Source organism: Onychomys torridus, chromosome 8 (assembly GCF_903995425.1).
Source record: "Onychomys torridus chromosome 8, mOncTor1.1, whole genome shotgun sequence".
Classification (NCBI taxonomy): Eukaryota; Metazoa; Chordata; class Mammalia; order Rodentia; family Cricetidae; genus Onychomys; species Onychomys torridus.
Genome location: NC_050450.1, coordinates 15,450,955 through 15,476,577, shown reverse-complemented (window position 1 = coordinate 15,476,577; position 25,623 = coordinate 15,450,955). Strand labels below are relative to the sequence as shown.

The 25,623-nt window shown below is 47.5% G+C and overlaps 1 protein-coding gene and 1 pseudogene across 13 annotated transcripts; one reads left to right on the top strand and one right to left on the bottom strand.

Annotated features, from left to right (window-relative positions):
• Positions 1-25,552, bottom strand: Anks3 (ankyrin repeat and sterile alpha motif domain containing 3). 13 transcript variants are annotated; one of them, XM_036195066.1, is made up of 17 exons: positions 25,480-25,552; positions 22,171-22,342; positions 19,540-19,738; positions 19,214-19,335; positions 17,177-17,258; positions 13,549-13,684; positions 8,777-8,932; positions 6,828-6,965; positions 6,064-6,173; positions 5,684-5,851; positions 4,418-4,542; positions 2,038-2,179; positions 1,531-1,703; positions 1,158-1,243; positions 730-813; positions 432-520; positions 1-340 (listed from the first exon to the last, which is right to left on the bottom strand). In XM_036195066.1, the coding sequence occupies exons 2-16, from the start codon at positions 22,338-22,340 to the stop codon at positions 444-446; spliced, it is 1,968 nt and encodes a 655-aa protein (XP_036050959.1). In that variant the 5' UTR covers positions 22,341-22,342; positions 25,480-25,552; the 3' UTR covers positions 1-340; positions 432-443. The 13 variants fall into 13 exon arrangements, with proteins under 13 accessions (XP_036050959.1, XP_036050958.1, XP_036050957.1 ...); XM_036195065.1 differs by having other exon boundaries at positions 432-515; XM_036195064.1 differs by having other exon boundaries at positions 1-515.
• LOC118590133 lies at positions 10,030-11,550 on the top strand (annotated as a pseudogene).
• Positions 25,553-25,623: the final 71 nt, after the last annotated feature.

Here is a 25,623-nt window from a genome sequence, read left to right as displayed (position 1 = left end):
TCCAACTTGCAAGTAATTTTATTCTCCAACTGACAACATTTTCTAGGTACCCCAGACCTCACCTTCAGACCAAACAAGCCTCAGTGTGGCATCTGCATGTCACACAGTCCTGTCTAGGCCAGAGCTGCCTACCCGCTTATCCGGGTGCCAGGCCTTTCATCCTGCCTCAGGGCTGGCCCCAGCTGCCCTGGCAGGGACTGAAGTCCTGTCCTCCTGCCTGTCCACAAGCTGCTCCCTGGGCTGGCTTTCCATCCCCTGGGCTGCTGCAGCCATCTGCTCACTGCCCTGTCTTGCATGGCACATGTCACTTCAGGGTGGATCCATCACCCAACGTCAGAATCTGAAGAAAAGAAAATTTTAGAAAAGCCTGGTAAGAAGGGACAGGAAAGTTAGGTGGTCCAGGGTGCCCATGGGCTTGTGGGTACTCTCACCATCCCTCCTGGCTACGGTTCCCGCCATTTCTTCCCATTCAGCGTCTGTAGCTTCTCCAGGCTCTGTGTTACAGAGCATAGTGCCTGCCCTAAGGATAGGGCCAATTAGTGTTCTGTGTCAAGTCTCAGCAGCAAGGAGAGGGAAACTCAGGGCACTAGGAATAGGTGGCTCTAGGGTCAGGCTGAGGTCAGACTACACAGGGGTTTGAGCTGACTGGGTATGGCCAGCTCTCAGTCCTCAGAAGTGGATCTGGGAATTGGTGAGATTAAAGCCTTGGCTGCCTTTCTGGAGACTTACCCATCTCATTGACACAGTTTTCCAGGGCCCCTGACAGCTCAGGGAGACTCAAGGCCTGCAGGGGAATAGGCCAGCCTTTGGAATCTGTGGTACAAAGGGGCAAGTTGGCCATAGGTATATCCTCACTCACTGCTGATGCATGAGTGACCACCCCAGGCAGGGATGTACCCAGCTACAAGGTTTTAACAACTGCCACTTAAGGTGCAGGCCTAAGTAGAGCTCAACCTTGGCAGCCCCAGCTACCCAACTCCACTGGAGGCTTTAAAGACAGTGTAGTCAGCCATGAACAAGCCCTCACACTTGCCGTCTACCCCTAAGTGTGATGGTGCACCTCTTCTCACAAGTGGGCTTGTTCTGGGGACAGGGCTGCCACTGTGACAGCCATGCACCCTTGTCCTAGTCCAAAGCCAGGCTATTGCTCTTCTTACCTGCTGAGAGAAAGGGTGGCCTTAGGACAGCTTCGCTGGGGCACTGGTCTTGCCTCACTCGAGCTGACAGCTCAGCCTGACAGGCCCTGCCGGACATATGACTAAGTTTAGTGTGAGGAAGCCCTGCTGCCAACCTCCACCCAAACAGGACAAGGAAACCACCTCAGCCCTGCGGTCAGCCCTGGAAGCCCTGCACTGGTCGGTCATGGTGATCCCCAGCCTGCTTTTAGTCAAGCCTGGGTCTGTACTGTTGGGGACAGAGCCCCCAGGAAAGTTAGGTGCAGGCACTAAGGTTTCCCCCCACTTCCCACCTACTTAGAGGATTAGAAGATTAGGAAGGGACAATGACTACCTGAGGTGTGAGCCCACTTACCGCAGCTGGTCCAGCACAAGGGCAGCATCCTTGGCCAGGGTCTGGGCCTCCTGCAGCTGGGCATGGATGTCCTTTCGGGCACTATCCTGCTCCAGGAGGCAGCTCTCTACTACAGCCCGCAATTCCTGCTCTTGGGACACCTGGCCACGGAGAGCCTCTGCCTCCTCACAGCACTGCAGGCAAGTACCAGGCTAGAGGGCCTAAGCCAGGAGGCCAAGACCCATGCTTGCTGATTCCCCCAAAGGGCAGAGTCTGTTAGGATGCCTGACTGCTTCTCTGCAGCCCATTCTAGGAACTGCTTCTTTGGCTCCATTACAGATTCGAGGTTCAGCGTGGGCTTCTTGCTCTTCCCTCCTACATTCATCTGACTTTTGACTGTTCCATCCACCCCCTCAACTTTCCTGTCTCTAGTCCCCTGCTGACAGTATCTCCTCTGCTATAAAGGTGTAACTGTATAGATGTATCCTGCCTCCTGTGTCCACAGCCCGCCTGGACCTCTCCACTTACTTTGTGCAGCTGGATGGCGAGCTCCTGCATCTCAGCCTCTAGCCGGTCAGCATAGGCCAGCTCTAGTGCATCCCCAGGAGGGCGGGCACTGCTGTGCCAGCGGGCAATGGCAGAGGTCATCTTCCTTTTAGGCCCAAACAACCTGAAGGAATGAATCAGAAGATGAGCGACAACTCCTGTCACCTGCACGGACCTTGGTACAAACCTGCCACCAAGGCCAGGTGCTAGGGATACCTAACTTTGAAGGAAGGAGGTTGCAGAAGATCCTGGGGCTAAGGACAGAAACAAGAGTGTCCAAAAAAGCCTCCACCATCACTGGCTCCAGGCTTGGATAACTCTGTGCTCTCAAAGGAGACCTCCAGGAATCTTTCCCCTCCAAGACAAATGCACTGGCAGAATCTGTATGGGCCACCTGGCATCCTGGAGGTCACTGCAGGCTTTGACTGTGAGTAAAGCCAGCTTAGGCTAAGCTCAGGTCTGTCTGCATAGCAGCAGCCACCCAGACCCAGCATGCAAGAAGCATGGTAGGCAAGGCAGACCCTGTTCTCCCAGTATCAAGCTCAGAATACACATACAGTGGTTACCGAGGGCCACTGCTAACAGCCACACTCACTCACCCTCTGGCTGGAAAGATGGGTGGGGTAGGGGAGGAGTAGTAAGTAGGTCTAAGGGGCAGCACCTTTCTCCACTCTCCTGTGTAGGAGCCAGACAGTAACGACTAGGACATTGAAAAGCACCTGCATGCTAGGACACTGTGCACTTGGAAGGTGGGCACAAGAGTTCAGGATCACCTTTGACTGCATAAAAGCGGATGTCTCAAAGTAACTACTGTTGGGTGGAAAGTTAGCATCAAGACATGTGCCTAGGGAAAGGTGCAAGCTCTAAGGGGCCTGCAGATTTCAACTTCTAGCTAATCCTCTGCACAGAGGCAGCCAACAACAATAAGTTCAAAACCAAACCAAACCAGGGGAGGTCCTGACTTTGATGCTTACTAAATATCCATTATCAGTAATAAAAGACAGGTAGACTATGGATCATTTAGAGGAAAACCAACCACAGAAGTTCCAGGAAAGCCCTGCAGCAGATCTGCTAGACAAAGGCTTTGAAACACCATCTTAAAGATAATCAAAGACCTAAAAGATGATGTGGAAACACTCAATGCAAAATGGAAATACAGCCAGGTGGTGGTGGTGGTGGTGGTGGCGGTGGTGGCGGTGGTGCACGCCTTTAATCCCAGCACTAGGGAGGCAGAGCCAGGTGGATCTCTGTGAGTTCCAAGGCCAGCCTGGGCTACAGAGTGAGTTCCAGGAAAGGCGCAAAGCTACACAGGGAAACCCTGTCTCGAAAAACCAAAAAAATAAAAAAAAAATTAAAAATTAAAAAAAAATGAAAATACAACAGAGAAAAATGTAAAACATAAGCAAAGAAGTATGATAACTGAAATAAAGCCTAAACAGGCAGCTGCAGCCCAAGGAAAGGAGGCAGGCAAAGGAAGGAACCAGCAAACTGGAACACAATGGAATGAAATTGAAAATCACAAGGACAGCTTGAGACCACATGGTGGCCAGGTCTCTCCTGTGAGTACCTCAGGAAGACAGGAAGGGCAGATACGGTCTGAAGAGCTAGCAGCTGGAAACTTCCACGATTTGATGAAAGACATGAACATCAGTGAAGCCCCATGAGCTTTACAGATGATGGATACCAGGACACACAGCCAAACTAAAAACATACAGAATACTAGAGCAAAAAAAAGAAAAGCAGCCTGTTCCATGCAGGGATCCTCAGTAAAAGTACCTGCACGTTCTCATTCAAAACTCTGGAAGGCTGAGGCAGCCAGAGTGCCAAAGCAAACAGCTCTCACCAAGAATCCTTTACCTGGCAAAACTGTCCTTCCAAAGTGCAGGAGAGATTCAGACATTTCCCAGATAGGTAAACACTGAGGAAGCCCTGCTGAGAACAGGTCACCTGCCGCACCAGAGCACCTAGGGGAGAGCACTTCAAGTGTGAGAGTCACCTCGGAGGAGTTAGTGCCAAGACACAAACTACAATTTTGTACAGGGAATGTTTTGGGACAAAAAGCATAGTACATGGTTTGGACTGTATATTTAAAGATTTTATATACAAGCATTTAGGAAAGAAGAAACCTGTGCTATAAAATACTAACTCTAGAAACTGTGACAGTTAGGAAAAATTAAAAACCACAAAAAAGTGAACTGACAAAAACAGAGTCCAAAGGTCCAGCACACAGCAGGCAAGGCCATCTTGGAGCTACGTGAGCACAAAGGCCAACTTGGAAGAAAGCCTCTTGTCTAGATAGGCTGCTCATCCTACCTGCTGGAGGACAGGCTGGAAGGATGGTGGACGGCATTAGGGGACTCACGTGATGCCAATTTCCTTCAGGTCACTTTCAGTGAGGGTCAGGAAGATGCGAAGGTCCACATCCTGCTCCTCAAACACTTGCAGGTACTTCAGACACCCAATCTGTTCCAGCAGTGTGGCAAGGTCCTGAGGGGAAGAGACAAGTGGGAGGCCTGGGGCCAGGAAGGGAGAACTGGTCTCCTGCCAACTCTGACCCCAGGCCTGACTAGAGCCCCTCACTGCCCTCTTCACGGTTAGTGCCTCCACAGAGGAGAATGAGTGCTGATATAGCTGAAGGCTTAAGAATTCAGGAGAGGGCTCAGAGACTCCCGCTATGCTGCCTCCTGGTCTTAAGGTCTGTGTCCAGAGACATCTGATCCCCTCAGAAAGGCTCTACCCAGCCCCTTACCCTGCTGAACTTGGGGCCAGTTTGATTCCATGTCTACGTGGCCATCCTTATGCTTATCCTGATTCCACCTAGCCCTCAGCACTACTCCTTCCAAAACACCATGTGAGGGGGTGCTTGGTGATGGCATAGGCTTTTCATTTTTCAGACTAAATGTCTACCGACATCCCAGGCTGACTGCTAACCCTGCCGTTGTCAGCTACTACTGAGCTCAACTGCTTAGCCTCTCAACTAGCTTTCAACACCGAAATGTCCAGTTCCCATTCTGCCCAGGCTTGGTTGCTTAGGATGGAGAAAAACATGTTCCAAGGTTGCTCCACTACCACTTCTCTTCCTCAGAGAAACAGCCTGAAGACCAGCACAACTGGTAACATGCCTGTACAACTGAGACGTGTACCGAAGACCTAAGGAAAGGCCTAAAGGCAGAAGCCGGCCCAGTTTACAAGCTGTTGGGGAGCAGCAGAGCTGGGACTTAGGGCATATGTGTATCACACCCTGAGCTGCTGATCTCTGACCACAGAGAGGATGCTCCACCAGGTGGTCCACAGTGAGGGTATGGCTGCATTTTTGCTAAGTACATACCACATGCCATTACTTTGTCCCCAGCTTATAAGCATCCTGTTACTATCTCCTTAAGTCTGGGGAGGCCCAGAGAGCAGCACAGCAAGGGAACCGACAACCCCTGCTCCTGGAAAGAAAAGGACACCAACCCCACAGCTGGCTTGCCACCCAGGAATCTGAGCCTTGTGGGGAGAACCCAGTATCCTCTTTTCCTTTCAAAAGTGCCTGGCCTGTCATGAGTACAAAATAAAACACCCCACCTCCACCCTGCAGTCATAGAAGTGCCGCCTCTCTAAGCAAGTAGCCATCAAATGGTCTCACCTGAGGTCCTGAGTAGGAGGACTTCTCAGCTTGGGGGTCAGATCCTGGGGTACATGCAGTCCCTGTGCTGGAAGGCCACTGACTATCACTGTTGCTGTAACGACTCTTGCTCTTCAAATAACTCTTGGTTTGTTTGCGAACCGAGCTTTTGCGGGTATGATCAGAATCCTGCAGTGAAAGGGTGTGTTGGAGCAGCCCTTGCCTGGCTGTAAAGCTTTAGCCCCCTTTACTCAGGCAGGGGTAAGATGTGAAATCTATCCTGACTTACCTGCAGCCTGGACCCCCACACTCTAGTCATGAGACCTCTAGGCATGGTGTAGCCACATTAAATATTCGCCATCTCCTACCCCACCAAGGGAGGAACGGGGAGGGACCTTTACCTCATTGCTTTCTATGGAGGCTTCGCTGCTGAGCCCCTGGGCTCTTGCCAGGCCATCACTGCTGCTGCTCCTCCACACGGGTCCAAGACTGGCACAGAAAGTGGGTTCCTCTGCGAACAGAAAACATCTGATGACAGGTCTCACCAGTGAAGCTGCTTGTGTTCTATTAGCACAGCTCAGCACTGTTTGTCTGGCCTGGCTGCCTGTCACAGCCCCACACTATAGGGTGGGCAGAGCTTGTATTTTTTAATTGTGTGTTCTTTTTTTTGTTTTTGTTTTTTTGTTTGTTTGTTTTGTTTTGTTTTTGTTTGTTTGTTGGGTTTTTTTTTTTTTTTTTGGTTTTTCGAGACAGGGTTTCTCTGTAGCTTTGGAGCCTGTCCTGGAACTCGCTTTGTAGACCAGGCTGGCCTCGAACTCACAGAGATCCACCTGCCTCTGCCTCTCGAGTGCTGGGATTACAGGCGTGCGCTGCCCCTGCCCGGCCCTAATTGTATGTTCTTAAATCTCACGCACATACAACAGAGCTTGTCAGGAAGCAAGAACTTGGTAAGGCACTGCCAGGTCATAGCACACGCCTCCTGCTGGAAAGATTTCCAGGAAGCCCTTGGACAGACCCTGTGAGTACAGAATGCTTCCTTAGTTTGTAGGAACCCTGGATTGGGACGCTTGCACTCACCTGCCCATGGCCAACTCTGGCTTACCTCACAAGAACTGGGGCCTTCTCTATCTCCTCTATGGAAACCCAATGGGATGGGGGTGCATACCCCGGCTGCTGCTGCTGCTGCTCTCCACATCCTGCTCATTAATGGGGGAGGTGACATCTCGGTAGCAGAGGCCCTCAACTTCCAGGGTATTCTCATCACTGCTGGTAAAGGTCACATATCCCAGTGGAGGAACTTGCTCTGTGTACAGAATGGGCATGTGACCCTCAGACAGGAGTGAAGGCGTCACCCTCTAAGGGGTCTTGGGGTGAGGGAGCCCCATAGCTACCACCTCTCCTTGTACGGTAACTTGGTCATGCTCCAAGAGAAACTGTTTGCATATCACAGAAAATGAGCTTGGTGTAGCCAAGGCTAGCACCCAGGGTAAGGCCAGTCCCCATCAGCACTGCTTTCTAAGGGCAGAAGCAGACAGTTGTGGAATATTCCTTTACACTGTGTGAAGATATTTCACTGTGATTGGTTTGATAAAAAGCTAAACAGTCAATAGCTAGGCAGGATTTTTGAGACAGAGAGAGGCTGGGAAGAAGAAGGGTTTAATCGTGAGGAATTGCCAGCCAGACACAGAGGAAGCAGGAAAGTCAACACGGGCAGAGTAAAGGTAATAAGGTCACGAGGCAGAGTAATTAATAGAAATAGGTTAATTTATAAGAGCTAGTTAGGAACTAGCCTAAGTTATTAGCCATGTAGTGGTATTTGCTCCGCCCATGATCTTGGGCTATACAGCCCAAATGAGGCAGTGCTTCCTGCCATTCATTGTACATGACCTCTTAAAAGGAAAGGGAGGGGTCATGAGGCCCCTTCTGCTTCCTGCTTCCTGGTATGATCAAACTAACAGGAGGATTCGCTCCCAGTCAGAGCGGAGGACTACTTCAGCTGTCTACTCAGTTCTGTATTCGTGAGTGTATTTCCTCAATTTATCCTAATAAATTTCCCTAATACTCCTTAAGCAGACTCCTGTGGATTTCTTGCATTAAGAAATCTCTGTGTGGTTATTTGGGAGCTACAGGTGGATCAGAAAAATCTTCCTACAGACAGTAGAAGGCTGAATCTACAGACTTGTCAACTGAAAGGTTATCTGGGCACTTTGAGTAAAAACCCCCAAACTTACATGCATATCCCCATCTCCAGATGTCTCAGGATTTCTTTCTTTCTTTCTTTTCTTTCTTTCTTTCTTTCTTTCTTTCTTTCTTTCTTTCTTTCTTTCTTTCTTTCTTTCTTTCTCTCTCTCTCTCTCTCTCTCTCTCTCTCTCTCTCTCTCTCTTTCTTTCTTTCTTTTTTTTTTTTTTTTTGATGGTACTGGGGATGGAACCTGAGGCCTTATGTGCTAGACAAGTACTGTTCCAGAGCTCCAACCCCAGCCAAAGAAAGACCTGCCTGAACAGGGCGGAAGAGACTCTGACCTAGAAAGGGGCAGTACAGAGTCACAGAATCCCTGAATGTAGCTGCCATAGAAAGCAAAGAGATGGGACGTGGCCCATGGTGCAGGGCATCCCAAGCATTCACAGGGTCTTGGGCTTCCATTCTGCAAACAACAAACTCCAAATCCACCATGCATGACAGATAGCACACACCTGTATCCAACACTCAGGAGGCAGAGACAGGAGGATGGCAAGTTCAAAACCAGCTGGGCTATGGGGTGAAATCCAGAAGGGAAGAGAAAGGAAAAGAAGTAGAAGCAAAGAAATGTGACCCACATTTGCAATCCCAGCTACTCTGGCTCAGAATGTGGGCAGAGCCAGGACAGTGGAACTAAAATCCTTATACATTACAATTGCTATGCCACCTATGTAAATGGGACAGCCACCAAAAGGGGAAGTCCATGGAATGAATCCAAGTGTCAGGAGTTAGCCGTGACTCCTGGAGCCTGTCATTGGGTCAGTGCTGAGCCTCATGCCTGTAGTACCCAATCCTATTGTAGCCTGAGGCCAGGGGCCCATGTTCAGGACAGTCCTGGGATAGGATACCAAAGAGCTTTGGGAACTGGCTCTCACCATAGTTGGTCTGGATCTTGCCTCCAAGTCCAATAGCTGTGATCCTGGCCAGGGCACGTGGGCCCTCGTGGATGCTGAGGCCCTTCTTTCGACAGGGCCTCTGGCGCTGAGGAACAGGCCAGGACTCGTCTGATGAGCTCAGATCTTCATATTTTTCTATAAGTCAGACATGAAAATTAAGAGTTGGTTCAATGATGAGCTCTTTTGCCAACACTAAACTCTAATGGAATGTGTCTGTGTGTGCTTTTGAGACAGTGACTCACTATGTAGGCTCAGGCTGGCCTTGAACTTGCTGTAATACACACACACACAAAACTAAAGATAAAATCTTAAGAAAATATTAAACTGAATATGGTAGCATTACACAAAACCTCAGTATTTAGGGACATAGAGCAGGAAGGCTGAAGCAAGATCAAGGCCAACCTGAGCCTACATAGAAGGGTTTCTCTGTGTGGCCCTGGCTGTCCTGGAACTCCCTCGATAGACCAGGCTGGCCTTGAACTCACAGAGATTCAACTGCCTTGGACTCCCGAGTGCTGGGATTAAAGGTGTGTGCTACACACCTGGCTCTATCTATTGCTCCTGCAGGGTACTTATACAGCTCTTAAAGAGGACCCAAGTTCAACTCCCAGGCCCCACATTAGCAGCTCACAAATACCTGTAATTCTAGCTCCAAGGGAGCTAAGGCCCTCTTTTGGCCTCCTTGTGCACCTGTCTTAAAAACAAACAAACAGCCCCACCCCCCCACCCCCGAAATAGATACTCTTAAGTGCTGCTGAGCCATCTCTCCAGCCAAACCAGCTTAACAGTATTAAATTCAGAAAAGAGTGTGTTGGGCTGGGCATGGTGGTACACACATACCCTTAATCTAAGCACCTGGGAGACAGATCCTGTCTCAAAAAAAAAAAAGGGTTCACCAGGACTTTATTTGGAGCCGTCACAACTATTAGGCTCTACAATGGCCAGCTGAAACCTTCATTAATTCTTACTCTTTACCTAGCTTCAAGAAATGCATCCTGTAAGCCTGTTTATAATCAAAAATCTTTAAGTTGAAGGGATAAATAAACTGGTAGCTTCATAAAAAATATTATTAATCACAACCTGTTAAATAAACAAGTTCATATTTCCAATCTGAATGACTTCTAAGAAAGTAAATGACATCTGTTTGCAGTTTATAAAGCCTTTCAAAACTCTGCCATCCAGCTTTGCCAGCTCAGCATGCCCACAGCCTTCACTACATTAGAACTCTCAAAATGGGTGAAATAGTGATGTGTGTGTGTGTGTGTGTGTGTGTATACGCGCGCGCACGGACATTTTTGTGGGCATGTGTATGCAGGCATGAGGATACCCAGAAAGGCCAGTAGGAGGCACTGGGTCTCCTAGAGTTCCAAAGGTTTCTGAGCCACAAGATGTGCGTGCACATTGGGAACCAAGTTCCAGTCCTCTATAGTTGAGCCATCTCTCCAACCCCTAGCGGTCAATTTCTCAAGGCTCCCAGAAACTACAGGAAATGCAAGGAAAACAGAAATACAATCAACAGATGAGAGAACACAGTTCCTTTTCCCACATACAGAACATTTAAAATCACTGAGATTAGTAGGTGACAAAGAAGGCATCAGTAGGTTCCATAAAGTGCAAAGAGTAACAACTCTTTAGGCAGATAAGTTAGAATAAAACTGAATAGGATAAAATGAGACATTAACCAATTTAAAAAAGACTTTCAATCTAAAAATTTAAAAACTACCAAAAATATAGCAAATATCTCTATTAAACAACTTTTAAGTGAAAGGGAAAATACAAATAAAAATTACAGATTTCCTGGAGAATAACAACTATATTCCAAACTCCTGCCATATGGCCAGTAGAAAATGAAAGTGAAAACGAAATAAGCTGGCTAGAGAGATGGCTCACTGGGTAAAGTGGTTGCTAGTCAAGAATGAAGACCTGGGTTCAAATCCTGTTTCAAAGAATATCAGAATCTTCTCTTTTTTTGTGGCACTCCTGAGGCTGTATCAAGAGGAAGCTAAATATCTCCTTCCCAGCCACTAGTGGTCAGAAACTCACAGAAGTGGACTGTGAAAGCAAGCTTTGTACTTTCTATGAGATATGCATGACCACGGAAGTAGCTGCTGATGCTCTGGGTGAAGAGCAAAAGGGTTATATGGTCTGGATCAGTTCTGGGAATGACAGACAAGGCTTCCCCATGAAGCAAGGTGCTTTGACCCATAGCATAGTGCGCCTGCTGCTGAATGAGGGGCGTTCCTGTTACAGACCAAGGAGAACCAAAAAAAGGAAGCTTAAGTTTATTAGGGGATGTACTGTGGATGCCAATCTGAGCATTCAACTTGGTTATTGTCAAAAAAGAGAGAGAGACAGACAGAGACAGAGACAGAGACAGAGACAGAGAGAGAGAAGGGTACTACTGGCCTGACAAATGGCACTATGCTTTGTGAGATGGGGCCCAAAGAGCTAGCAGAATCTGAAAACTTTTCAGTCCCTCTAATGATGATGTCTGCCAGTATTTTGTCAGAAAGCCCTTAAACAAAGAAGGTAAGAAGCCCAGGACCAGAGCACCTAAGATTCAGTGTCTTGTTCCTCCATATGTCTTGCAGCATCAATGCAGATGTACTGCTCTAAAGGAACAATACACTATGAAAAATGAGGAGGCTTCAGAATATGCTAAACTTTTGGTCAAGAGAATGAAAGAAGCCAAAGAAAAAAGCCAGGAACAGACTGACAGAGATACAGACTGTCCTGAGAGCTTCTATTTCTAACCCTGAGTCCAGTCAATGATAAATCAGACCCTGAAAAATAACTAAATAAAAAGGGATCTGAATTAATAGAGACTTCACTTTAATACGGTGAAAGGTACACAGGCCTTCCCGAAGCCAAAGGTCCTACAGAAGGATGTGCTTTATCTTTAGTGTTTAGCACAGCTCTGTGTTTAGCACAGTGCCAGAGGCACTGGCAACTGAATGAACCAGGCACAGAAGCATGACAGGCAGAGGTGAGCTCTGTCTGCAGACTGGCAGCATGGTAGCACACCTGGAAACTCCTGAAGAAGTAGAAATGAAACTATCTTGACCAGACAAGATCAGCTGTGGAAGTCAACTGCCTTCTACATGGAAATACTGGGCGGTGGTGGCGCATGCCTTTAATCCCAGCACTCGGGAGGCAGAGGCAGGCGGATCTCTGTGAGTTCGAGGCCAGCCTGGGCTACCAAGTGAGTTCCAGGACAGGCACCAAAACTACACATAGAAACCCTGTCTCAAAAAAACAAAATAACAACAACAAACAAACAAAGAACAGTCAAGATGATAAATATTTCAGAATAAACTTACAGACAAAATATATATTAGGAAAAATTTAAGCCTTCCTAAAAAACCGCAAAGTACACTGAAAACAAAACACAGCCTGTGTTCTTAGATGAGACAATCTGACACCATAAATACAGGGAATTCAGATTTCCTATAGTCTCTTTGACATACACTAGTTGATTTTTGAGAGCAGGTCTGTGTTGCCCACCTGGTTTTGAACTTTCATCTCCCTACCTTTGCCTTTCATCCAAAATCCTGGGATTGCAGGGCAGTTGTGGCACACACCTTTAATCCCAGCACTCAGGAGGCAGAAGCAAGTGGATCTCTGTGAGTCTGAGGCCAGCCTGGTGTACAGAGTGAGTTCTAGGACAGCCAAAGCTACACAGTGAGACCCTATCTTGAAAAACAAAACAAAACAAAAAGGCCTCAGGTCAAATTGTGGTTTCGGTAAATGGATACAGAAACCACCAGATTCTAACTCCAGGGAGATTCTAACCCTAATAAGAGATGTAAATTCAATGTGTTATAAAGATGCTGTATCTAGGGCTGGAGAGATGGCTCAGAGGTTAATAGCACTGGCTGTTCTTCCAGAGGTCCTGAGTTCAATCCCCAGCATCTACATGGTGGCTCACAACTATCTGCAATGAGATCTGGTGCCCTCTTCTGGCTTGCAGGCGTACACAAAGGCAGAACATTGTATACATAATAAATAAATAAATCTTTTTTTTTTTTTGGTGTGGAGCTGAGGATCGAACCCAGGGCCTTGTGCTTGCTAGGCAAGCACTCTACCACTGAGCTAAGTCCCCAACCCATAAATAAATCTTAAAAAAAAAAAAAGAAAGATGCTGTATCTAACCCCCATGTCAATCATGCTGAATGATGCTGGCACAACTGTATGACTGTTTGGAAAAGAGAATTGGTTCCAGACTTCACACCACAAAAGAGAAACAACCATCAGTGGGTCAGACATCTAAATGTAAAAAATTAAAACATATAAATGCTAGGAGGGACATGACCATCATGACCACTGGGGCCCTGAGAAATACTGGCTATGATTCAACATCCAGAGGCAATAAAGGATGCCTGATTATATAAAGGTAAAGCATACACAGCACAAGCTTGTCAAAACCGAGAACTGAAAGCCAGAGATGACTCTCTGTGGGGCATGCCTCCTCCCCTTATCCTTAGGCTACACAGCCTGTGCTGTGCGTGATCTCAGTTGGCTATCTCAGGAACTTTCAATGGTAAAGGCTGCTTCTCTCTGGCTCTAGGCCTTGGACATCAACAACCTCAGCTCCATAGCAGAACTGGTGAGAAGAGAAAGCCTCAGGCGGGGCTGGTAGAGCCCAAACTAAGCAAAGCAGGGGATCCAGAGAGGGGCTCTCCTTGTCTCCTAGTATCCCGAATGCTCAGGGCAGCCCTGACTCCATCAGGACACAGAGGCAAATCAGGTACCTGGGCTCCGGTAAAGGCTCTTAGGCAGTGCAGGTGAGTGAGTGTCCATCAAGGCCGCTATCTTCATGTGCCCATACCGCCTGGCCAGCGTCTGGGCCGTGGCTCCACTGTGGTCTCTCATGTCTGCTTTGGCTCCCTACGAAGGTTCAGGAAAGAAGAGTCAGAAACTCCTCACCAAATCCCCAGCTCAGTGGACTGCTGGCCAGGAGTGATAAGAAAACAAAGTAGGTTTATAATCACTTCCTCTGTTTGAGATTCCACTGGGGTAGGGGTAGGAGTGAGGGGGGCTGGTGACTTTGTCTCCTTCACATCAAGGAAGAGGACCAGAAAAGAATGCCTGTCATGAACATCTGCAGCCATCCCTCTCCTCAGTATTGCTGCCAGATGCCAATGGTTCTGGCAAGGAGAAAGGAAGAAGCTGTGACCTGCAGGCAAAGGCCCACCTTCACCCTCAATACCCCCCATGTCTGTCTCCTGATAGAGAACCTGTCATTCAGCCCGTCCTCCCACACTGAACTGGACGTCTCTTATCCCCTGACTTGATGAGACTGGATGTCTTCTGTGAGACTAGGATGGCCCTGACTTCCTGATCTTGCCACCTCCCAACTGTTGGTATCACAGGTGTGTACCACACCTCTTTTGTTGAAACAGGGTCTCATTGTGTATCTAGGCTAGTCTTGAACTCACAATCCTCCTGCCTCAATCTTCCAAGTGCTAGGACAACCTAGCTGAGATTACAGCTTAGGTTAATTGAAGAGCCACTTTGAATATGGGTAGCAATATAGGATGGCTGGAGCGAGCTGACAAATGTATTTGTTTCTCACTTATTTATTTATTTATTTATTTATTTATTTATTTATTTATTTATTTATTTATTTATTTTGAGGCACTGTTTCTCTGTGTAGCTCTGGCTGTCCTGGATCTCAGTTTGTAGACCAGGCTGGCCTTGAACTCACTGAGATCTGCCTGTCTCTGCCTCCCACATCCTGGGATTAAAGGCTTCTATCACCACAGCAGGCCTCTCTTTAGGCTTCTACACTGGGATACAATGTGACCAACTACCTCCAGTTCCTGCCACAACATCCTCCCCTCCATGATGGACTTCCCTTTGAACTGTCTGCTCAAACAAGCTGTTCCTTCCTTAAACTGTTTTTCCTATGGTTTCTGTCACAGCAGTGACAGCAGTAACTGATCCACAGCCTGAAATGCTCACTGTGATATCGGGAGTGAAAAGGACTTTCCCGTCTTTCTAGTAAGTCATTGTTTGTTTGGTTTGGTTTTTTGAGGCAGTGTTTCTCTGTGGGTCAGCTCTGGTGGTCCTGGAACTTTTTTGTAGACCAGGCTGGCCTTGAACTCAGAGATCCACCAGTCTCTGTCTCATGAGTGCTGGGATTAACAGCGTGTGCCACCACCACCCAGCAAATAGTTTTTAGCCTTACTCTGAAACTGGAGAAGCCCAGTACATTTCCTTCTTTAAAAGCCTCAGCCATACAGTCTAATACCATGGGGCAGGCTGGCCACCAAGGCTCTGAAGGGTAAACCAGAAGGATTTAGAACATAAAAGGTGGCTTCAGGATTCTCCCAGGAATGCAAGCTGAGAGATAATTAAGAACCTACACCCTAACTAAGCGACACTGTGACCCAGAGGAACTTGCAGTAGGGGTCAGTGAGGAGTGGTGCAGTGCAGGGGCAGGACACCCAAAACCCGTGGAAAGAAGAAAAGCACATCATGGGCTAGTGGCTAATGTCTATAATCCTAGCTCTTGGGCAGTGGAGGCAGGAATATCAGGAGGTCAAGGCCAGCTTTTCAACTAGATAAGTAACTCTGAGGCCTGCCTAGGCTACATCAGATGCTAACCAAACCAAACAACAAAAGTAATTACAAAGCATGCATGCTGTTTCCCCTTTGGGGCTCTTAGGAAGACTCTTGCTGTGGACACTAGGTGAAAGTTCTATGCAGACACAGGCTCTCCGTTCTCTTGGGTGCACACCTGGGAAAACTGATGAATGCTTCAGTAATTCTAGATTTATCTACTGGAGGAATCACCAGACTGTTACCCGAGAAGCTATGCCACTTCGAAGTCCTTTGAGGCTCACAGTGGACACTGTACTAACACCTGATCCCCCGCTTTGTGCTATCCCAGTCATGCAGCTTAGCTGGCACAGGCCTATAATCCAGCTACTCAGAAGGCTGAAGCAGGAAAATCAGAAATTCATAGTCCTCTTGGGCTAAAGAGTGAGTTCAAAAAATTATAAATTTATAAACTCAAGTTCCATTTGCTTTTGGGATACCATCTTACAAGGACTCCAGTTTGCAGTAAGGCTCGTTAAGGAAGGGAATGGCTCAGTTGACTTCAGCCTACTGGCTATGGGTGGGTTAGGACTTCTGTTGATCTTTTCTGTGTCGAACACACAGATTGCAAGCCCAGCGCCACTTAGAGATCTTTGGCAACAGTTAACTCTGCAGCTCACACACAGTTGAGCCTGTATGATAATGAGTATTCAGAGACGGGTAATGCCTGAGGGGTGCTCACCAACCTAAGACAGAACACCTGTGTGGCCTGGACACGTGTCTCCATGATGGATAAGGTGACCTGCTGACGTCCCACATGTCAGAACCTAAGTCAGAAGCTCATTTTTTAGTTAAAGGGGGGACCTTTAGGGCCCTGGCCCCCATTTTGGGTAACTGTTGCCTTGCTTGCTGACCTTGACCTTGATATCCTCCCTATGCTAATTCCCTGCTGGGATCCACCCTCCTGAATGCCCAAGGGAAGTTCCTTGTCTGTGTATCCTGCATATTGGGCGTTAACAGCTTAGATGCAAGATTGTATAACTTTGGTAGCGAACCCTCTGGGGTTCTCCCATTGTGTTGTAAACCTGTATTTAAAGCCTCTTCCCTCCTTTAATAAACGGCATTAAAAAAAAAAAAAAAAAAAGAGTGAGTTCCAAGCCAGTTTAGACAACTTGGTAAGATCCTGTCTCAAAAGAACACATTTAAAAAGGGCTGAGGCCCTAACTCAGTGACACGTGCAAGTCAGGTCTTACTCTCCTGCACCAGGATTGAAGTTTCCCATAATTGCTAAAACGTGTCTTCAGCCGAGGCTGAAGTGGTGGTGGTGCATGCCTTTCATCCCAACACTAGAAGCAGAGGCAGACAGATCTCTGTGAGTTCAAGACCAGCCTTGTTTACAAAGTGAGTTCCAAGACAACCAAGGCTACACAGAGAAACCCTGTCTCAAAAAACTAAAAACAAGACAAAACAAACAAGAAAACAAAGATGTGTCTTCAAAATCATTATAAATACAAAAATGTGTTTATTTTTACTCATCACTGTACATTTTTCAATGAAAATGTACCACCTAAAGGGTAGCAAGATAGCTCAGCTCAGTGGGTAAAGGCATCTGCCACCAAGCCTAAGACCTGAGTTCAATTCCCAGAATCTATTTTATAGAAGGAGAAAACAGACCCCCACAAATGTCCTCTATTCCATAGGTATATATGTGTGTACACATATATGTGCTGACTACACAGGTTTCCATGTAATAGAAACTCCAGTTAAGAGTTTATAGTTTCATCAATGATTCCCATTTACTGTTACTAAATTACAAGGTAATAAATAGTTATTTACATGATTCAGAAAATACTGCACAATTATCTCATGGCCAGAGGCAGCTGCTTCCATCAAAGGAGTGAATCCATATACAGGCTCCCTGCAAGATGAGATCAGACAGATAGTTAGCGGAGAGGTGTGAGACAATGAACAAACTCTCTTACCAAAAACAACCAAGCAAAGACTCGGACAAGCGAACAGCGATTGCAGGCTCAGGCCTAGGCTCTCATGCACTTAGAACCGCTGGAGTGTTGGGATTAGGGAGGCAGTTCAGTTGGTACAGTGCTTGCTCCAGAGGCAATAGGACCTGAGCCTGATTCCCAGCACCAGGTTGGTGTGGTTGTATGCGTTTGTAATCATAGGGCTGAGAGGAAAACAAGCAGATCCCAGGCCAGGCAACTAGTTCAAACTGTGAGCCCTCAGTCCTAGCAAGAGACCCTGTCTCAATTAGAAAAGGTGGATGGTTCACGAGAAATACCACATTTCTAGCTTTTGCACACACACCTACCCCAACACTCACCCCAACTGCAAAGAAACTAATGAGGTGAGATGGGACCAGACAATAAGACTACATGAGCTTTACTAGCTCCCTCTGGCTAATTAACAATCCAAGGACCAAGCTCTCCCATCTTCCTTCCCTCAAGGCCATTCCTACCTCATTCTAAATCCATACTAATCCCACTTCAAAAAGCAGCTATTGCCAGGCCTGGTGGAACTCGCCCTTAATCCCAGCACACAGAAGGTAAAGGCAGGTGGATCTCTGTGAGGCCAGCCTGGTCTACATCCAAGGACATCCAAAGCTACCTGAAGAGACCCTCTCTCAAAAACTTAAGCAAACAAACATTAAAGCAGCTACAGTTCACTCCTCACAGATGCTAATGTCTCCTCGCACCTCCCCAAGTCTCATCTTTTGAGTTCATCAGTCCATGAATTATTATTTCTGATAAGCCCATACACTAACAATCCTGTCTGTGTTTTCTGTCACTCTAACACTGTTCTCAGAGTCCCTTCACTGTCCCTCATTCCCTGCTGGACTAGAAGCCAGGAGTCACACTAAACCTGGCTCTCAAACACTGTAAGACACATACCCTTCACATCTTAATATCGCTCAAGTCAGAATATATCTTCAAGTCACTTTAAGATACTGAATTTTAATTAGTAGCTTTTTTTTCTTCTTTAGAGTCACTCAGAATTAATTATATCTTCCAATGGGCACCAAGAGCCAGCCAGAGTTGCCATGCCAACATCAGGTGGGTGCTCAGTTGGTACTTTCTGTGAAGGTGTTCTTACATACTATGTGTCAGACCACAGTAAAACCATCCTATGAGAAGAATGATGGGACTGGTGAGCTGTTCAGTGGGTAGAAGCACTTGCTATGTAAGCTTGACAACTGTAAAAGTAGGATAAGGTCCTGCAAGTGTCTGCAATCCCAGCACACCAACAGGAGGTGTGCGACACAGAAGCGCACAGGCCAGCTAGCCTGGGGTACCTAGCTTGTCTCCAACAAAGTGGAAAGGCAAGGACCGAGACTTGAAAGTTGTTTGACTTCTAAACATGTGCCATGGCACACATATATCTGCACCCTGAACCATGAACAGGTGCTCACTCTCTCATACATGATAAAGAAAGAAAAAAGAAAGGCAAGTAGGTGGGTTGGTTGGTCATGGTGGGACTGGATATGACTCAGTGACATGATGCCTGCTTAGCAGATATGAGCTCCAGAGTTTTATTTCCATTAACACACACACAACACACACCCCTTATGTTTGTTTTTAAAGCCTCATCTCCATGATGATAATCAAAAAGAGAAGAAAGAAAAAGAAATTAGCATCTAATGTAACATAAGTTAGCCTTGCTAACTTCAGTTTTGAGATAAAACAAGGCTCGGGGGCCCAGCGATGCACCGATGACTGACAGATATGCACAAAGTCCCCTGGACTATCCATTCCACTCCTTCATCTTACCTCTTATACTGGGGCAGGATGACCCTGCCTCCTTGCCTAGAGTTAGACAAAACCCAGCCCACTCCTGTAACCACTTAGCTGCAACAATCACCTCACGTTGGCATTGGCTCCACTGTCCAGGAGGAACTTGACCATCTGCTGGTGGCCGGCACTGGTGCAGTGGAAGAGTGCAGTCCAGCCCTGGATGTCTTTCATTTCAAGCTCTGCACCTTGCTTCAAGAGAAGAGTATGTGGATTATGCCCCATGTCTCCAGGAAAGGTGAGCAGTGGGTGGGTAGGAGGCACCCACCAAGCCTTCAGCAGAAAGAATCTTAATGACTACATGTGCACTCTGTGGCCCGCAGCGCTTCCTGTCCTTCCTGTCAGGGCAGCCAGGGAGCCCCTGGGTTTCTGGGCCTATGCCCACTTGTAGCTCACCTGGAGCAGAAAGTAGGCGATGCTCTCGTTGCCACAGCTGGAGGCCAGCATCAGTGGAGTCTGCCCTTCCGGGGTCGGCACATTCACACTCACCCCTGCCTCGAGCAGCAGGTGGACAATGGTATCGTGTCCAATGTAGGAGGCATACATCAGCGGGGTCCAACCACCACCATTCTTCTTATTCAAATCTAACTCTCTCCTAAACAAACGCAAGATACGCTAGACATTCCCAGCATCCCACAGTGGGCTTCATCAGAGCCAGGTGCCAGGCCTGGTGGGACAAGCTGACCTTCCAGAAAACCGCAGTCACCTGCCCCGGGGCATTCCCAGGGAGGGAGAAGGCAGGCAGTGTTTCCATCCTCTGCCTTAAACTCTTGCAATGGTTAATCTTGACTTGTCAACTTGACAGGACCGGAAATTGACTAAGAAATAAACCTCTGGGCAGGTCTGAGGAATTTTCCAGTTTGGGTGCGTTAACTGATGTGGGAAGAGCCACCCTAAATACAAGAAGCATCATTCCATGGGCTGTGCTTACAGACTAAATAAAAAGTGAAAGAGCAGAGCACTAACATTCATCTCTCCTGATGCATGTGACCAGCTGCCCTGCTCTTCTGTCACCATGCCTCCCCGCCATGATGGACTGTACCCTCAAGCCAAGTTAAAACAAACTCTACCTCCCTAAGCTGCTTTTGTCAGGATTTGTCATAGGAACAAGAAAGGTGACTATGTGGTATGGTGATACACACTTTTACTCGAAGCACTTGGTGGGTAAAGGCAGGTATATCTCTGGGAGTGCAAGGCAAGCCTGGTCTACAAGTGAGTCCCAGGCCAGACAGGGCTATATAGTGAGACTCCCATCTAAAAAAACAAAACAAACAGAAAAAGGAAAGTGACTAATATAACCATCTCTATTTTAATACTTTCATCTTTCCTACCATCTGGCAAGGCCAACAACTCTCCATTTTTGTACCTACAGCAATATCCACCATGCTCAAGTTAGGAGTTAGGCAAGGTCTGGTCATTCCTTGCAGTTACCATATCTGGGGAGTAGCTAACTGTTGGCATACAGGTTAGGACTAGGTAGCTGATCAAACACTCTATAGCACAAAGGACCCACCACAGACAAGACTAGCTGCCTAGTTTATCAGCATAAGCGAGGCTGAGACACCCTAAACACCGGCCACCAAATCAAAAACCAATATCCCAGGAGAAGAGAAAGGAGTTGAGGACAACAAACACCACTCACTGCCAGACTTCTCCTTTGTCACCTCACCCTACAGAAAAATCTGTCACCAGAGTATCCTGTCTTCCTTACTGCTTTCCACTACAATTACGGAAATGCACTTTCACTCAGGGAGGCAGAGGGGAGGGGCTCTCAGACTTGGGGATGGGAGTCCCATTCTAGAATAACACCCACCAACTGCTCCCAAGAAGGTACAGTTAATGCCGCCACCTGCCTTGCCCTTCACAGTTTTACCTCCAGTGGTAGCTGACAACTGATAATCTGTTGTATGATCTTGTGGGATCCATACTAAGCTAAGTCAGGCAGCTACTTCCCACACACTAGCAACTCCTGCTGCCTCTGGTATATGCCATCTGACCATTCTAGAATGGCCTGAAGCCCTGCCTGGAGAGTTACACTTAGATACTTCTGAAATCACTAGAATGACTTGGCATCCAGCACTGTCTCCACAAAGGGAGTAGTGGCAAGTGCCTCAGCAAAGCTAACACTTACCCTTCTGCCTGTTCTCTGAGACTTCCGGATTTCCCTCAGCCCCAGCCTAGACTTCCATGAGCAAGCCTGCTTCTCAACTGGCCCCGACCTCCAATGAGGGCACAGAGCTCTTCCTATTCTCTTCTTTGGGCTGCTATGTTTTTTTCATCAGGACACTCAATACGTAAGAACCTGAGACTCCAAAGAATAATAGCAGGATTCTTGGTGATCCTATGAGGACATGTACTGACTACACACCTAGCTACCCATTTCTGAGGCCATTACGTAAAGGAATCCTAGACTGAGAGCTCTCATACTCTACTGGCCAAAGATGATGGATGACTCTGATTTGAAACCAGAGACCTAGGGCTTTATGAGGCTTTGCTCTGCTCATCAGGAAATGAGAAGGCACAGAGAAGTCTGGGAGACATCATCTCACCATGGTACCAAGGATTGCTAAAGGCACACTAAGTGTAAAGTGTGGTGGAGCACAAGGAAGTGAAGAGTCCTTTTACAGAACCTTCAGACCACAGACTAAGATACAGGCAGGCAGTGGGGACAGAAGGCTGGCCTCTCACCTCTGTGCCAGAGGGACAAGAGCTGGGGGACCACAGCAAACCTGTAGTCAAAGGGCCAAAGTGCTGGCTTTCCATCCCTATTTTTGTTTTCTCTGAAGTAAACTACAAATTAGTGTTTATAACATAGACACAAGGCTAAGTTTTAAGCATGTTTTTCCTCTTCAGAATCAAAAGTCCTTTTTTCTAAAGTCCAATAGGAGCCATCAACGACATCTGTGACAATCAGATGAACCTAATCCATATTTATTAAGGGGCTTGAGCTCTGCAATACTCCAGCCTGTGGGAACTGAGACGCTAATTAAAATGTGAGGTGAAGGGATGCTCCCCAAGACCTCTTACCGCTGCACACATTCCTTCACCACCTCATACTGGCCAATGGAGGCAGCTGTGTGAAGATCCAAGGGGACATCCAGCTCCTCTCGGCTGACCTGTGCACCAAGCCCATACCACATGGACAAGCTGCAGTTGAGGAGCTCCGGCTCGCTGGCTTCATCGCTGAGCTCAGACATGGCTGCAGAGGGAGGCCCAGGGGTTAGTTCTTCCTCCCTGGATGTTCCAAGGATGAAATACTTCAACTAATGGCAGACTATCATCTCATTCCTAAGAAAATAAAGCCACCAAAGCTGACTTGGCTTTCTTCAAACAGCAGTACCACCACAGGGCCACCGGTGAGCTCACCACCAGACAGAAGATGGGAGCATCTGCTTCACATCACAGGCTCTACAGTCAGGTTTTCCAGGAGCCTGATAGTAAAACAGTGCACGTTGAGTTATTTAGCACTACTGGCTGAATTTGGGAGTGCAGCAAAATTTAGCTGTGTCTAGCATCTCCAGTCTCTAGTTCCTCACTAATGGACACAGATATTGAAAAGGGCTGCTGCTACAAATACATGGAAGCTAGGTGTGGTGGCATACCCCTGTAATCTCAGCACTGGGAAGGAGGAACGGAGGCAGGAGGATTGTGAATTTAAGGGCAGCCTGGAGTATGTAAGTTTAAGGCCAGCTTGGTTACATAGAGATCCTCTCTCAATGAAACCAAGAGTGGGACCCCAAAAAAAAAAAATGGCCCAGGTGTTAAGAGCATGTATTTTTCTTACAGGACCCAAGTTCAGTTCCCTGACCCTATGTCCAGTGGCTTACAACCTCCTGTAACTCCAGTGTCAGAGGATCCAACAGCCCCTTCTGGCTTCCCTGAGGATCTGCATTCATGTTTGCACACACCACCCCCCAAATACATGCATACATATAATTTTAAGTCTTTTAAAACAAACTGGGGCTAGAGATGGCTTAGCAGTTAAGAGCATACACTGCTCTTACAGAGAACCTGAGTTCAATTCCCAGCATCCACATGAAGCAGCTTACAACTACCTGTAATTCTAGCTCCAGGGAATCCAAAACTCATATGCACATGCCCTACACACAAAAACCCCCACACATATACACACATAATTTAAAACAAAAATAAAATTTTAAAGTTAAAAAAAATATAAGGACTAGAGATGCAGTGGTTAAACAATTCATATCCACAAACAAACCACATGGAAGGCTATGCATGGAGATGTCCGACTTAATTATGACACTTGGGAGATAGAGACAGGATTGTAAGTTTAAGACCAACCTGGGATACATAGCAAGAACTTCTAAAAGAAGAAAAAAGAAAGCAGAAAGAGGAAGAGGAGAAGGAGAGGAAGAAAAAATAGGACAAGGAAGGGAAGGAGGAAGAAAGCCCCAGTATAGACTATAGAATGTGACCCCTGATGTTCAGCAAATGTTACCTGACTGGGAATCTACCTATGCAACCCTTTTAGTAGGAAAGATGGACCACAGGGTAACAAATGTGTGAGTCCTTTATTCTGGGGAATCCTACTCAAACCAAAGCCAAGCCATTAATTTCCTAGTAGATTCCAAAGTCTAGGAGCCACAGAGCTAGTACAGAAAAGGGAGAGAAGAGTTCTGGGATATAGCTCAGTTGCTAGAGCACTTGCTCCACTGCATATGGCCTTTAGTCCTGAATCTAATCCCCAGCATGGCAACAAAGGGCTGGGGGTAATATATAATGTCAGTTTACAGTAAATAGGTCCTCGGTTTCCTGTTCTACTCTCCCCTGTGTAAATGGCTACTGTTTTGTTTTTAGACAAGTTCCCACTGTGTAGCACAGACTGGCTTGGAACTCAATTTGTAGACCAGGCTGGACTTGAACTCACAAAGATACACCTGTCTTTTGCTGAGATTAAAAGCATGTGCCATCATACTCAGCTAAATGGCCACTGGTACTAATGATCCTTGGGGGGTCACTTCAGTGTCCCCAAACCACCAGAAGTGGCAGAATCCCTCCAGGACCATATCATGGTGTCCTGGCAAGGTTATTACTCTCAGAGGTTGGCACCAGTGCCAACCTAACCCAAACGAATTGAGAGCAGCACAACACCAAGTTGGTGAGACCTGGGGTCAGGACCACTGCAGGGAGGACACACAACACCAACACCCGTCCTCAAGAGTTCTAGCAAACCCAGATGGAAGCCTGAAGGAAGTGGGTACCCACAAAGTACTAATTCCCTGCTCCTAAACATCCTAGCACTCTTCAGTGCTGGTGACTGCCAAAATAGACAGCGTTGGGCCTGGTAGCACACTTCCACATGGAGGCAGAAGGGTCAAAATCACAAGCCTGCCTGGGCAACTCAGTGACATCAAAATATTTAAAAAGCAGAAAGACAGCTGAGGATGTAGATGTATCTCAGTGATAAGAATCACATATAAATAGCTTGCAAGGCCCTAAGTTTAAAAAAAAATGGACAACGTACACAAACCTCCAATCTGGGGGTCAATTTGCAAACCCCTTGAAGAGTGATACGTGCACATGTGTGCTGAGGTGAAAAACAGGACTGCTTTCTGGAACCACTAGCTTCTCACACTGCACAGCCTGAGCTTAAGTAATACCTCAGGGATACTCCTGATCCTGAATCAACAGAGACACATGCTCCCCTAATGGAGACACATTAGCAGAATCCTGGCAAGGTTCACACCTCTAATTCCAGCTCCTGGGAGGCTGAGACAGGACTACCTTGGAGTTCAAGACCAACCTGGGATACATGAAATGCTTACTCAAAAACATACAACCTGCTGGGCGTAGTGACACACGCCATTAATCCCAGCACTTGGGCGGCAGATCTCTGTGAGTTCCAGGACAGCCTGGTCTACACAGAACCCCACCCACCCAATCTCAAAAAACCAACTCTCCCAAAATCGATTCGAGTAAACCAAATGTTTCTATGTCTTCTGCACCTCACTACCAGAACTTCAGTAGCAGCGATGATACATGTTACTCTTTTTTAAAGAAACAAAACAACAACAACACCACCACCATCCTGGTGGCAACTGGATGCCACTCCATTCCTCAAGAGATCCCTCAAGGACTCGAGGGAGGCCCCGCAGCCCAGAAGCGTGACGCGGTCCCGGCCCTATCGGGTCCCGCCGACCGTGCGCGACCACAGGCTCCCGAGTGGCTGAACACTCTAGCAGGTACCTCGCGTGACCCCTCAGCTCAGCAACCAAGGAGCCGGGCCCGCGTCCCCAAGCCCGCTGGCCTCCGGAGCGGACTCAGGGCGCCTCAGGCACCGCCTCTCAGAGAACCCCGCCGGGCCCGGCCTACCTGCAAGGCCTCAGGTTCCCGCGCCACCCTCTAGATGCAGCTGCCCGTCCCCTCACCGGCCGACAGCCCTACGCCCGGCCCACCCCGGAAGTGATTGTAGGAGCGCGCGGAGCACCCCGGGAAGATGGCCGACGACCTGTTATT

What these genes read in the sequence shown, in the direction of transcription:
- Anks3 (XM_036195064.1), bottom strand. Translation starts at nt 22,340, where the DNA reads ATGTCTGAGCTCAGCGATGAAGCCAGCGAGCCGGAGCTCCTCAACTGC. An exon ending in TCGCCTACTTTCTGCTCCAG is followed by an intron (nt 19,336 to 19,539) that starts GTGAGCTACAAG and finishes CTTCTCTTGAAG; the next exon opens with CAAGGTGCAGAGCTTGAAAT. An exon ending in CAGCAGCAGCAGCAGCCGGG is followed by an intron (nt 6,174 to 6,827) that starts GTATGCACCCCC and finishes TTCTGTTCGCAG; the next exon opens with AGGAACCCACTTTCTGTGCC.